Source organism: Epinephelus moara, chromosome 8 (genome assembly GCF_006386435.1).
Source record: "Epinephelus moara isolate mb chromosome 8, YSFRI_EMoa_1.0, whole genome shotgun sequence".
NCBI classification, from domain to species: Eukaryota; Metazoa; Chordata; class Actinopteri; order Perciformes; family Serranidae; genus Epinephelus; species Epinephelus moara.
The window spans coordinates 6,401,497-6,416,300 of NC_065513.1; the positions used below are offsets into that span (position 1 = coordinate 6,401,497).

At 42.9% G+C, this 14,804-nt stretch overlaps 1 protein-coding gene across 1 annotated transcript in view; it reads right to left on the bottom strand.

Moving 5' to 3' along the window:
• LOC126393686 (tight junction protein ZO-2-like) overlaps positions 1 to 14,804 on the bottom strand; it is a 139,042-nt gene that overhangs the window by 12,473 nt on the left and 111,765 nt on the right. The window contains exons 15-20 of the mRNA XM_050049970.1: positions 11,544 to 11,639; positions 11,345 to 11,424; positions 10,777 to 10,987; positions 10,558 to 10,658; positions 3,932 to 4,150; positions 1,517 to 1,624 (exon numbers count right to left, since the gene is read on the bottom strand). Of these exons, the coding sequence (XP_049905927.1) occupies positions 1,517 to 1,624; positions 3,932 to 4,150; positions 10,558 to 10,658; positions 10,777 to 10,987; positions 11,345 to 11,424; positions 11,544 to 11,639 (815 nt within the window). The remainder of the gene's footprint in view (positions 1 to 1,516; positions 1,625 to 3,931; positions 4,151 to 10,557; positions 10,659 to 10,776; positions 10,988 to 11,344; positions 11,425 to 11,543; positions 11,640 to 14,804) is intronic.

Sequence of the window (14,804 nt, forward strand, 5' to 3'; positions counted from 1 at the left end):
TAGCCTGGTGTATACAGCTTTGGCAAAGAAAAAATGTGGGATTGATCATTTCGGGTTTACACCAAAAGACCTATTTATGAAAAACACAAATATATTAACACTGTGGATCAGAGTTGAAAGCTACGCTGAAAACTTTGGCTAAAAGAGAGGAAAGCACTAAAAAAAGTGTTGGTTACACCACTGAAGTGACAGTGTTTTCATTCCAACCAAACAGCAGCTGCTAAACTGTTTACTCACTGAATAGAGATGAATGTTTGACATTAGCTGCTGTGATGTGTTGTTGGAATGAAAACATGAACACAGTTTAATGTTGAACAACACTGCTATACACAAGCCCGCCACCATGTACCAATAACTGGGGGGAATTCTGGGTATCCATCTGGTCCAGTGAGCTGACGTAGGAGGACTCTGAACTGCAGGAAGAGCGGTATCTCCGTATCAGGCCATTCCTCAAAGGGAAGGGCAGTTTGTTCCGTTCGATGGAGGTATAGAGCTGCCGGGGTGGATGTGCAGGTTAGAGTCACTGTAAGCAGTCATACTTACTGTTTGCTTCTGAGAAATAATATAACCTGTGATTGATTTATGACAAAACATTTGTTTTTGTAAAATGTAAGAGTTGCATATATTGGACTCTTGCATGCTTTGTTAGACCCACCACAACTAAACTAGAGCTTCATTTGAAAGGTAATCATAAGAAGCACAGCACTGCAACCATGTCAAACCACAACCAGCCTGTTGTATGATTCTAACTTAACATATTTAACTCAGAGGCAGACAGATCCTTTCTGTTTACACTTTGATATCCTTACGTAACCTTTTAATTCATATAATAAAACTGCAGTAATACATTTCTTGCCGACTTGGTGGCAGGGTCTGGGTTAATTTTAGTTAAGTTAGTTATCATGTTATCCTATACAGTTGACATGGTAAATACGTTCAGCAGACACAGAGCAAACTCACGGTAAAATTTAAAAATAATGGACTTAGCCGCCAAATCATCACCCATTGGTTTTTGGACTCCTGCTTTAAAGCCTCAAGCTTGGCATTTTGGCTGTCGCCACCATGGATTTTTGGAGCCAGAAGTGACCAAATTTGGGTAAGAAGGTGGCGATAACCCTAAAGCTAGCTGCTAGCTTAGTTAGCATGCTGTAATGACAGATATGATTAACTGTGATGATACTAATGCTAATTTTTTGCTATCAAAAAACAGGCTTAAAACCATTAAAACAAAATGAACTTACTGGAAAACTGAAAGTATAGCCTACCTGACTCCTTAAAGATTCTTTTAGTATAATCAAACGCTGAACTAGACTTTTTTAGACAAGCAAAATGTTACAGTTAACTTTCATTAACTGAAAACATGTAGAGCTAAAGTTTGTTAATATGAGGTTATACCATTACTTAAACAATGGTAGCAACTTGTCCATGGATGGCACCCACAGTGTCAGTGCCAGAAACAGTGTTTCCAGTGGTAAGTGGAGTATTACCTCACAGATGTACTGTGTGTGTCTCTCACCTTGTTGTCTGTTAAGAAAGCAGGTGGAGGGCTGGACCTGTTTAGGACATCACGGCTGCTGATTTTCCGCATGCGACTCCTGATGTCTGGACTGTACCTGCGCAAGATCTACACATAAACACACGCACGCACGCACGCACACACACACACACACACACACACACACACACACACACACACACACAGACATTATACACATTCATCAGTACACAGGACAGGTCAGCTGGCAGAGTCATGATAGGGCTTGGTTTCTAAGCAATTGTTCCAGAGTACTGGAGCCCTCGAGGGGAAACTTGTCTTGACAGACTGAATTCAAGTATCTCAATTCAAATATCTATTTTCCAGAAATCAACATTTTGAACTGACCCTGAAGAAATGTGTAGTCTAGACAGTATCTACACAATACAGTATGTGTCTGATTTGTTCTGCTTCCTCATCATTCCTCAAACTTTACACTGCACAGGTGTACCTATTAACCTGATAACTCAACGCATCATGTGAAAATACGTTTGCTGGTTTTTGGTTTGTTCATTATGTTTGCATACAGAATAACTCCTTATTACATATTATAGAGGTAAATGCAGTACATTGTTGATACAGACTTTAAAGATCATGCCTTCTAATTTTCTGGTAACAGATGAACAGAAGCTACAATCTGGGAACTCATCAGCTAATGACAATAAGCCTCTGGGGGCAACAGCCATTATTTGGGGGGCTCCAGTGTAGCCAGAGGATATGTGAGCCAAGACTTCCTGTTCTGTGTACTGCTCATTGTTTACAGTTCTATTATGGGAATTTGAGACAGGTCCAAACAACATTTCAGCTAATCTCTATACAGATATCTGCATGTAATTGCAGATACATTTTTTTTTTAAAAAAGAAGCAAATATTAAGCTAAATCATCATTAGACAATAGTCAATTGGTTCTGAGACTGCATTTCAGCCAATGTGTAGCGCCTCTTTTACTCTCCATGACTGATCAGTGCAACTTGGACAACAAACAGACTACATAAGGAAACCAGAATGCTTTGGATACCAAATATTGTCCCATTTGCTACAGATTCTGCATACATATGAAGATATCAGTTATGCCTATAGAGACTACAGAGGCTACTGCTAGTTGTATTTTTCTGTCATAGCAGGCTTGAAGCTGTATTCCCTCATCTGCACTACAGATGGCAGCACTATACTGGAGTGAAAGGAGTGAAACTTGGAGGACTGAGGTCTGGATAAGGCTGTGTGTTTATCTTAGCACATGTTTGACATGTGCCTTAACAAATAGATATTATCATAGATCACTTAAGACTTAACTAGGACAGTTAAGAAGTGCTATGTACAAATGAAATAGGAAAACGATGATTAATAAATGAGTTTGTTGATAAAATCACAATAGAAGAGAGTCCTTTGAAAAAGCCTCCTGACCTTTAGTGTTCAGCCAGGGCTTAGGGGTTGGCTGACTAGCAGTGGTGTAAAGTAACTGAGTCCATTTACTTAAGAACTTTATGTAAGTTAGTGCCCACCTTCAAACCCAAATGTTATCGACCACCACCCATGCCTGAAATCTTAGTGTAGTTTCAGACTCAAATAAAATCAGCCCTAAGAATGGATTAGACAGCTGCAGCTGATTTGGTCAGCACCAAGACCACCAAAGTGTTTCATTAATTCTAGTTTATTTCTATCTGTCTTGTGTTTGTGTTTCTTTATGCCCTTTTATGTCTTATTTAAACACTTGGAATTCCCTTGTTGTTGAAAGCTGCTTTACAAGTAAATGTGATTCACCTTACACTTTAGTAGTACTTTGCATGAGTATTACTACTTTTTATTGTTACTTCGTACTTTGCAGATTAATATTTTACACACAAACTGTCTCTATGAAGGCAGGATTTTACCCTGCAAGTGCAGCCATTTAGAATACATAAGTTATGCCTTTAGATGTGGTTAGATGACACTTCATATTAACTTGTATGTTTGAAGCATGTTAAACATTATACTAGGTGATATATGAGTACGTGACCAAATGTCTCCCCTTATGTTCCTGAATTTTCCTCAAGGCCTTCCTTAGATATCATGTTCAAGAGAATAAGAATGTTGCCAGGTCACAGTAGCCTTGACCTTTGACCACCAAATTCTTATCAGTTCATTGATAAGTCCAAGTGAACATTTGTGCCAAATATAAGGAAATTCCATCAAGGCGTCATAATATCACTTTCATGAAAACAGGGCATACGGATGGATGGATAACCCCAAAACATAATGCCTCTGACCATGGCTGTCACAGACGCAGAGGCATTCAAAAAATTAACTGATTTTATTATACACTGGCTGTATAGAACTCTGTGTGTGTGTGTGTGTGTGTGTGTGTGTGTGTGTGTGTGTGTGTGTGTGTGTGTGTGTGTGTGTGTGTTTGACTCTGACCTCCTCAGCTGTGACAGGCTCAGATGAGCGACTGATGGCAGAGATGTGCATCATCTCGACATCGGGCTCATTGTCAGTGTAGGCCCCGCCCTCGTCAGCGGTGTCGTCGAGGTCAGAGGTCAGCCGGCTGTCCATGCTGAGGTAGTCAGCGGACATGGCAGACAGGAAGGACAAACGCTCCACGTCCTGGCAGTCCAGATCACTCTCTACTCCCTCCAGCTAGAAGAGACACATGATGGATCTTGGGTGTACAGGAAAGAAGGATGGACAGACGGATAGCACGAGAACAAGAGAGAAGAAAGAAAGACAAACAGAGCCGAGCTGTAGAGCACTACTGGCAGGAAGTAGGAAGACATACAGTGAGCATGCTCAGAGCGCACACACAGGTGGCTGCTATGAAGGTGACAGGAAGATAGAAGGGTCCACTACACACTGATGAGACTGAATAAGAACAAACTATGAGATACACCTAGCTACAACTAATACACTGTAATCCCACAGTCCTGTAAGAAATCAGTTCAACTGTATGATCATTGTGGAGGATGGAGTTTGTGCTGCTGTTGAACTGGATGGTGTTATACAAAGTGTTTCTGTTATTCAGCCTCCCCTCAATTAGTTAACTTGTAATGACGTATACTTTAGAAATAAAAATAAAAAATACACTGCCTGACAACAGAGTGAGTCTTGCAACCACATGAGCGATCAGACAGAATTTAAAGTAACAGTTAAACCAACAGTATGAACTAAACAATATATTTGGTTGCAAAAGTCAAGAAAAGTAAGTTAATGGCCAAATATCTCTTACAAATGTCTACTAGAGCTACAGTATGTCAGTTCCAGCGTGACCTTTACTAACTGTAACTGTGTGCAATGGATGACTCTAACAGACTAAGTGCATTCTCTAATATGAATAAAGTGGGGAATTATTTAAGATCTGACTGGACCAGTGGTACCCCTAGAAATTTATCATAAAGGTGGCCAGATGGAGTCACTGTAAATCTTGCGTTGACACACCAAAACCAAAAGTCATTTCTGAATTATGCTGCTGAGGCTAGTTGAAAACTGTCAATAGTTAAGAAACCACATGCTAATATATTTTGGTTTCTTATTTTGCAGTAATTATATGATGTGCGTAGATAAATACTGACCCTGTTAATATTTTAGGTCTCACAACAACCCTGTTGGAATGTGTTATGTATCTATACATGTTTGGCGATTCATTGTTTTTCAAATAGGCTGGTTGTCCTTTTCCTTAAAAAGACAAATAAACAGATTTTATTTGAGGGAGTACACTGATTGTAAGAAACAAAACATTAACTGGGAGCAAGTCTACTAAAGACTCATGGATACCCACGTAGCCCAATCTCATTCAGATATGTTACGGTGAAAGTTCAAGGGAACCCTTTGAAAATGGTCATGCCAGTTGTTCCCATGCCAAGGTTTAGCCTAAATTTTGCGCATTATTTAGCCCCATTCCCAACAAGTTATGCCAACATGGTTGTCTAGTTTTGCAAGATACCACACTGTGGTAGCTTGAAGAATGAGCATGTTGCAGCCTCAAATTATTTTCGCCAGTAGGTGCTAGCAGGTATGTCAGGGTGGCCACGTAGATCTATTTCGACCTCACTTCTGATCGTCATCACGGTCTTTACACTGAATGATGCCATCTCCTAACCTATCTGCGAGGCCAATAATAACAACAAAGTCATGTGACTGACCTTAGAGGCTGGCCCAAAGGCTATAAAGCATCCGGTGACAAATGCCTCTTCCTCTTTGCCTTTCTCTCCTCATCTGAGACCGGTAAGTTGTGTCTGTTAGGAGACCATAATCCGTCACATTATTGTGCAGGCGCCCGATTTTCAATGGTTTTCCTTTGATATTTGCTTGTATTGTTGCTGTTGGCAGGGTGCCAAGTCGCATCTCCGCTACGTTTGTGTTAACTTTAGTTTGTTTGCAGGTAAGGTTAAGTGATATCACCTGCTGATGGTTAATTGCTCCCACAGCCTGTTGGTGTTGGGTAAGTCATTTAAACTGCTGTTTATTTCGACTGGAGTGTTTTCGAAGAACAGGTAAATCCAGTAAATTTAAGTTGGGAGTTATATTTTCCCCTCTGCATTTTTGCAGGTTCTTTTCTTTATTTCCCCCCTGTACGTTCGTGTACTAGAGTGGGGAGTTAATTTTGGAAGCAAATGATAGCTTGGATAATTTAAGTTAAGTTGTATGAATTACATTCAATAAAAATCTTGAGTTCTGAGAATGTATAATTATTTCCCTCCTGCTGTTTTGCAGTTGAGGTGTTTTTGTTTTTACCTTAGTTTTCCTCCTGGTACACTGTATGTAGGAGTGATAATTTGAGTTTCATGTCCTGCTTGAGCAGTCAAGGTTTTTCTTTGTTCCTTGAACAGGTGTTTTTTTGTGTGCAGTTTTCTGTGTTCCCCTTAGCCACTGTGCGCAGTGGTGGGATTGATTGGTTACACCCCTCGTATGTCCGCGTACAAGGAGTGGGTGAATTTAATTTGATTGCATTAAGTGGACTTGTAAATTATTCTCATTGGCCACTGTTCGCAGTGGGCGGGATTGGACATATTGCTGACAACACCATGGCTCCTCAGTTATGTAATTTTTGCGGCACAGCTTTGGACCTGCATGATGGCCACCGTGAGTGTCCTTCCTGTTTAGGTAAGGCACATGTATTGGATGATGTGGAAAGTCCATGTCAAGCGGCAGTTGTTTCGCCTTATGAAGAAAGGGCCCATAGGGCTAGACTAGTGCAGCAGTCTTCCCATCCTGGGGAAGCAGTTTCCTCCCCTGGTGGTGAGCGGGAGCGTAGTTCTGGGCGACACTCACACAAGTGCAGACTTGAGCAGTCCCATGGGCGTAGTAAGAGAAAGCGGGAGTGTGTGCAATATGCATTCATTCGCACTACGGTGACACAACAGAGGTCTATGGCCGAGCAGCACCAACATCAGTCTGCTTGGGGTTGCGGGGAGTCTTGGACACGTGGCAGGTGTCAGAGCTCAGATGGCCAGGGTCTTAGGGGTGCTGATGGAAGGTTGCGTCAGCAACAGCAGGGGTTTCAGCCTCGTCCTCTGTCAAGAGGGGCTTCACAAAGGAGGCGCCCCCCCAAGGGTCCAGGGACCCAGGGGGCTTCCACAAAGGGATGTTGGGACATCTGCCAGGATTCACTCCTAGCTACGCCTGGACAGCTGGGAGAAGGAAATCTCAGACCCTTGGGTGTTGGCAACAATCGCAAGGGGTTACAGAATTCAATTCCGGAGGCATCCCCCACTTTTTTCCAGGGTCTGCATGACATCTGTAAAGGATCCAGTCCCAAAGAACAGCACACTGGCTTTTATTCAACATATTTCCTGGTTCCAAAGAAAGATGGTGTACTTCGTCCTGTCCTAGACCTCAGGCCCCTAAACGCCTTTCAAAATGCTGCATACGTGTCACATAATGGAGTTGACACAACGAGTGGAGTGGTTCACTACTATCGATCTCAAGGATGCCAACTTTCACGTTCCCATTTGTCAGGAACACTGGCAGTTTCGCCGGTTCGCCTTTCAGGAACAGGCGTACGAATTCAAGGTCCTTCCATTTGGTCTCTCCCTCTCTCCAAGGGTCTTTACCAGGGTGGCAGCAGCCGCTCTGATGCTGCTCCAGACGGCAGGCTTAAACATCCTCCCGTATCTGGACGACTGGCTGATCTGTGCTCCATCTCGTGAGCAGGTCATACGAGATACCGAGAAGGCCCTGTCCCACGTCCAGTTACTCGGCTTTAAGGTGAACTTGGAGAAGAGCAACCTCAAACCACAGCAGGAAACGGTCTTCCTGGGTGCTTTGCCTGAATTCTGTAACGATGAAGGCATCTCTTACCCCTCAGAGGGTAGCGAGTCTGCTGGCAGCGTTGCACATCTTTCGTCTGGGCCGATGCCTGGAGTTGGTGCCGTTTCATGGACTGCTGGGGCTGATATCAGTAGTGGTGGTTGGTGATTCCGCTGGGCCTGCTCAAAGCCCGCGCTCTACAGCGGTGGTTCAATGCTTTCAACCTTCGTCCATGGAGGGACAGGCATGTGAAACTCAGAGTGACTCAGTCTTTGCGTCAGAGCTCTGCATCCATGGCAGGACTGCAGGCTGCTCATGCAGGGGGTTCCCTTGGGCAATCTGCCGTCAAGAGGGTCACTAGTGTCCACAAATGCCTCCAGGACAGGCTGGGGAGCAGAATGGGAGGGCAGAACAGTAAGAGGTGTCTGGGAACCACCTTGGGACACAGAACATACCAATGTGCTGGAGCTGAGGGCTGTGTACCTGGCTCTCAGTGCATTTCTTCCATTCATTCGTGGCAGGCATGTTCTGATGAAGATGGACAGTTCCTCCACTGTGTACCACATCAACCATCAGGGGGGTACGAAGTCTCTGTGTTGTCTCAAAATTGCACAGAGTCTTCTGTCTTCGGCCTTTCCACGCCTGGCCTCACTCAGGGCCTTGTATCTGCCAGGAGTACTGAATCTGGCAGCAGATCTTCTGTCCAGGACCGGGCCTCTCCCGTGGACACTGCACCTGGAGGTGGTGGCAGGCTTGTGGGCTCGCTTCGGCATAGCCCTGGTAGATCTGTTTGTGTCACAAGAGACAACTCACTGCCAATGGTGGTTTTCCCTGAGGCATCCAGGCGGTCCCTTGGGCCTGGGAGTTGTGGGCTTGGCCTCTTCCCAGCCCATCACTCAGGGACTGAGTGAGGCTGTCTTGGAGACTATAGGCAACACCAGAGCGCCCTCCACACGTGCTAATTACAATCAAAGATGGAAGTTGTTTGAGTCATGGTGTCATAATAAGGGTTTGGATCCTGTCACCTGTTCACTGGCTTCGGTGCTGCTTTTCCTCCAGTCACTGCTTGATGCAGGTAGGGCAGCCAGCACTTTGAGGGTTTACTCTGCTGCTATATCTGCTTTCCATGAGCCGGTGGGGAGTCTTTCTGTAGGGACACACCCCATGGTATCCCAATTTCTGAAAGGTGCTAAACGTTTACGTCCAGGCAGGACTTTGAGAGCTCCATCTTGGGACCTCCCTTTGGTGTTGAGGTCTTTGGCTGTTGCCCCATATGAACCTCTGGAGCATGCAGATCTGAAGCTTCTGTCACACAAGACTGCCTTCCTCCTGGCTATATGTTCTGCCAAGAGGGTCAGTGAGCTACATGTACTATCCGTGAGTGAGGAGTGTTTAGGGTGGAAAGCAGAGAATGCAGGGGTGTTCCTGTGGCCACACCCCTTTTTCCTCCCTTAGGTGGTAAGTCCTCAGACTGTGAATCAGGCAATTGAAATAAATGCATTCCGACCTGATCCTGTCTACCAAGGGGGTGTTGCTCTTGATACTTTGCGTCCAGTCAGAGCACTGAAGGCTTATGTTGAGCGTACTTGGTCACTGCGATGATGTAAAGCAGTTGGGCCTACCGTTGTCCAAGCAGCGTCTGTCCCACTGGTTGGTGGAGGCAATCTCTCATGCTTACTCCAGCCAAGGTTTTCCAATCCCTGACGGTCTGGTGGCCCACTCCACACGCAGTGTGGCCACTTCATGGTTTTATAGAGTCAATGTGACATCCGCGGCACTTGGTGCCACAGTTCTCATATCAGCCACCGAGCAGGTTAGGGAGGTGTTGGACTCCTCCGTTCCTCGTGACAGTGTTGGTATGAGTCATCCATTGTAAAGACCGTGGTGACGGTCAGAAGTGAGGTCGAAATAGATCGTAAGTTATGTCCATAAGTATGGATCTATGAGACTGAACGATGGAAGAGGCATTTGTCACTGGATGCTTTATAGCCTTCAGGCCAGCCTCTAAGGTCAGTCACATGACTTTGTTGTTATCATGGTCTCGCAGATAGGTTAGGAGATGGCATCATTCAGTGTAAAGACCGTGGTGACGATCAGAAGTGAGGTCGAAATAGATCCATACTTATGGACATAACTTACGTTATATGACTTGGCATTTTTATATTGTTGTTTTCTTGATTTGTTCTTAAATCTGTTTTCCATTACAGTAATGCTGAAAATTTGACATCTGCATATTTGTATAATCAATCAATCTTTTTTTTTTTTTTTAAAGCCCAGTATCACAAATCACAATTTGCCTCACAGGGCTTTACAGCATACGACATCCCTCTGTCCTTAGGACCCTCGCAGCGGATAAGGAAAAACTCTCCCAAAAACCCCTTTAACAGGAAAAAAAAATAGTAGAAACCTCAGGAAGAGCAACTGAGGAGGGATCCCTCTTCCAGGATGGACAGACGTGCAATAGATGTCATACAGAACAGATGTCTTACTGACTAAGGCTAAAGCCAACAAGGGCAAAACTAGAAAACGACTTTGGAGCCATGGTGGGAGCAGTTGACTGAAAATAACACTCAGATTGCACCAATGTCCAGAGATTGTGTAATGTTTTAAACAAACAGAAACTTAATTTATCAGGATAATGTGAAAGATGCTTTAATTACATTGAAATGTTATACATGGGGCATTTGATTCCCTCGTGATCCCTGACTGATGTACGCAGTGGGAGCCTGTGAAATCAACATTTGTGTACGTGTGCTTGTGTGTGTGCTTGTGTGTGTGTGTGTGTGTGTGTGTGTGTTTACCTTGCCGTCAGAAACCCAGACAGCCTGCATCTGCTGCTCTCTGACAGACTCTTTGACACTGCCATACCAGGCGTCGTTGGCAGAGTTCAGATCGATGGTGGCTGGATGAGAAAACCAACTAACCTTAGCAAACACACTAATATAATAGCAAATATACAGCTCCAGCAGTACTACTTGATATTACACCTGACTGAACATGTGTATGTGTGTTGACTGTACCAGTGAATAAGTGAGAGCAGGTCTTCCTCAGTTTGACGGCTTGTTCGTAGAGTTTGCGGGCGCTGCGGTTGGAGTTGGGGACGATCCTCTGTCGCATGGCCTTGATGCCGTGCTTGCTGTCTGGGTTGAAGAAGATGACAATGGGGTACCACTGGGTGTAGTTCAGGGTGTCCACTGCCTTGGGGGTCACGTCCAGCAGGGCATGCTTGTCCTGTGTGGTGTGAGGAATGGGACCACAAGGTAATGATAAACATTGTTAATGGAGGTCTAGGATGATTTATGTCCTCTGTTCTCAAATCTGTCTTGCAAAAAAGATGTTGATCTCAATGAGATGTCCTCAATAAAAGTGTACTATTGATGAAACACAGATCACAGTTGTTACGGGGTTGGTTATTGTATACTGCAGGCTGTTGGTTGACAAAATCCTTTAAACCTACATTACATTAGGGATAGAGATTAATAAACTTCAATAGTTCTCTCCCCAAAATGAATGTACACTATTAGACATGACATTCAGTAGATACAAATGTGTGTGTGTGTGTGTGTGTGTGTGTGTGCGTGTGGGCACCTGCTCAATGATTTGTCGGATGGTGTTTAGGCGGACCACTCCTGAGGACTTCTCAGAGCCAGCATCTTTCGGCTCGGTTTCTAACAACACAGAAACAATAGAAAGGGTCTTTAGAAGCAATACTAGGACAACTATTCAGTTGAGGAGGAAGACTTTGACACACAAACATATGGACAGAAAGAGGCTGGCAGAGACTCACTGGCAATAACAAACAGATCGGGCATCTCAGAAGCCAGTTTCTCATTGGCAGCATCAGCGATGGGTCCGAACAGCACCACAGGACGCCGGAAACCAGCTGCAATGACACGCTGTTGATTATAGTGCTGCTCATAGTTTAGAACATTTATATCATTAACCAAAGCACGCACGCACACACACACACACACACACACACACATTGATACAGCTCCAAGTCCACTGAAAGTCAGGTGGTCTTATACAGATCTTGACTGATACTAGAAGTCTGTGATACCAATATCAATATTGTAATAAACAAGCTATGTAGTAAGCAGCACATTTTACAGTATAAAAAATGCTCTCTCTGGTGGACAGACTGTAATCACAATCAGAATAACACTAGAATTAATGCCCCATGGTTGTATGCCTCCAAGCACTAGTCAGGTTTCTCTTACAGTTTACATCCATGTCTGTAAAAACATTGATGCTTCACACCCTTCTTCCCCTCGACAGTGGACAAGAGCTATACAATCAACACAGTTTCAAGGTGGGCACCCAAGATTAGTGTTTACAATAAAGTATATTTATATAAATATTTCCCCTTTTGTTTCTGAGATATGACACTGAATAATGGCCAGAAAAGTGTTTTATGTAGAACATTATAATGTCACGTCAATGTTAATAAATTTAAAAAAAAATCCTTTGAGCTGTTCACAAGAATGACATGGAACCAAGGTCACAGTGTCCTTGACCTTTGACAACTGACCACCAAGATGTAAGTAGTTCATCTGCAAGTCCAAGTGAATATTTGTGCCAAATTTGAGGACATTCCTCCAAGTCTTTCTTAAGATATCACATTAACGAGAATAAGACAGACAAGGTCACAGTGCCCTTAACCTTTGACCTATGACTACCAAAACCTGATCAGCTCATCTGTGAGTCCAAGTGAACATTTGTGCCAAATTTTAAAACATTCCCTTGAGGCATTCTTGAGATAGTGTTCACAAGGATGGGATGGACGGACAACCGAAAACATTATGCCTCCAGTTGCAGCTATTGGAGGCATAAAAATATTTTATTGCTACCGAGGGGAAACTGTGATATGTTGCAGTAACTCTGATGTAAAGCATAGAGAATTACAGAAGTAGAAATAAGTATACAGTACTAAGTATGTAAAGATATAAAAATAAAAAATATTTGTATTATTGCTACAATGTTTAACACTAATATGTAAAATATTTAAAGATATAAAATGGGTATAATATGCTGAGTATGTTGAGGATATGGAAATATAAAAATATGTGCCTTATGCTACATTACAATTTATAAAACTAGCATATAAAGTTTAGTATATAATAATATGTGTATTTTGCTAAAATGTACAACACAATATATACATAAAATAAATAAGAACTAGAAATATCTACAATATGTGCAACATATGTTAAATATACATTCAGCAGTGTTATCGGAATGGAGACATGGGGACATGTTATATATATTTAAGAGACTTAAACATATCTTTTACATTTCCGTACTCACATTTCTTGTTACTTATCGATCAACATATTCGCCAATACAATGTATCTGTGAATAGCTATAATCAGATAATATTAGCGATGCCAATATGGGTCCACTGTTTTTTGTTTTGTTTTGTTTTTTAAATATGGAGAAAAGATTATTTCCAATCTAAAAGTATAAGGCTTTGGCTTTGACCATGCTCAGCATTAATGTTTGTTGGTAGGTATTTGTTTTCTTGACAATATCCAAGGCTGAATTTCTCTTCTGAGTAGAAAACAATCTATATTTACCGTTATTGTAGTTATCGTATAGGACAGGGGAAAAAAACCCATTGACTATATAAAATAATGGATGTAGCCACCATGACGTCAGCCATTGGTTTGTGGATTGCCATTTTGATTCCTCAAGTTTGGAATTTAGGGCCATCGCCATCTTTTGGAACCAGAAGTGACCATATTTGGATTAGAGCGTGGAGCTGATTCATAGACTATGATGACACTTTGCAGACAGCCTATTACTCAACTGGCCCTGCCCTTAAGGCTTAATAAAATGTCAACCAGTAATTTACAAACCAAAAAGGCACCCCCCATACAGTTGTCATGAAGGGGGAAATTAGCTTGGACCCAGTCACAAGTGGCCATTTGAGGAACTGCAGTTTTTGGCACTATATTTCGGCCCCAGAGGTTGCTGCTTGGGGAAAAAAAAAAAAAAAAACATGAGGACGTGATGCCTCAGCTAGTGTACACTTGTCACATAGTGATGATGGCTGACCCTATATACAACTACATCACAATAAACAATCCAATTCTGTGATCTAGATGATGTCAAAAGAGCATCTTTTTTCAGTGAGACCCTGAGGATACAGGTTCAAAGGCTGCCTCGCATCTCAAATCTGTGACTAGACAGGATAGCTGTTTGTAGCTTCCATGATGTGTCTCCACCAAGTGGCAACTTCCGGGGCTGAAAAAAATGAAGCCAACGCATAAGTGCCAAAAACTGCAGGTCCTCAAATGGCCACTTGAGGCTGGCTCCAGAAGTCAGTCAATTCCTATAGACCCCTATGTTAAAATTAGGGTTGGGTACCGAAACTCGGTACTTTTTGTACTTGGTACCGATTCATGTCGGTACTACCGAGTACCGATTCACTTAAAATGAAATGGTGCCAAATGTCGGTACCTGAGGTGGAGGCGGAGCAAGAGTGCATGACTCGCACCTCAGACTCAGCAACAATGGCGACAAAAACAATGTGCAGACAAAAGTTAAGGTGCAGCACTGTTCCTAAATGTTTTCAATAAAATGTTGAAACTGAGAAGTTTAGACTATGGGCCCGAACGACGCATAGTGCATCCAAATTCACACCCATTCTTCTCTGTGGATTTTCTCCGCGACCATGCGTCAAAGCGAGAAGCCACGCATATCAGCGGAAACAGCAGAATTGTAGCTTTCCGACAAGGCCAAGCACTTGTCGGTAATCCAATGTTTTCACAGCGAAAAATTACAATAAAATGATATATAACAGAGCTTTCATACAGCTTTGCACACACATTAACGTAGACTCACTGTATTCCGGACATCACGGTATTCCGGACACTTGACCTTTACCTGCAAATAAATGAATAAATACTTCCAGGTCATGAGTAATATATATACAGTGGTGTGAAAAAGTGTTTGCCCCCTTCCTGATTTCTTACTTTTTTGCATGTTTTCCGCACTTAAATGTTTCAGATCATCAAACGAATTTAAACATTAGTCAAAGATAACA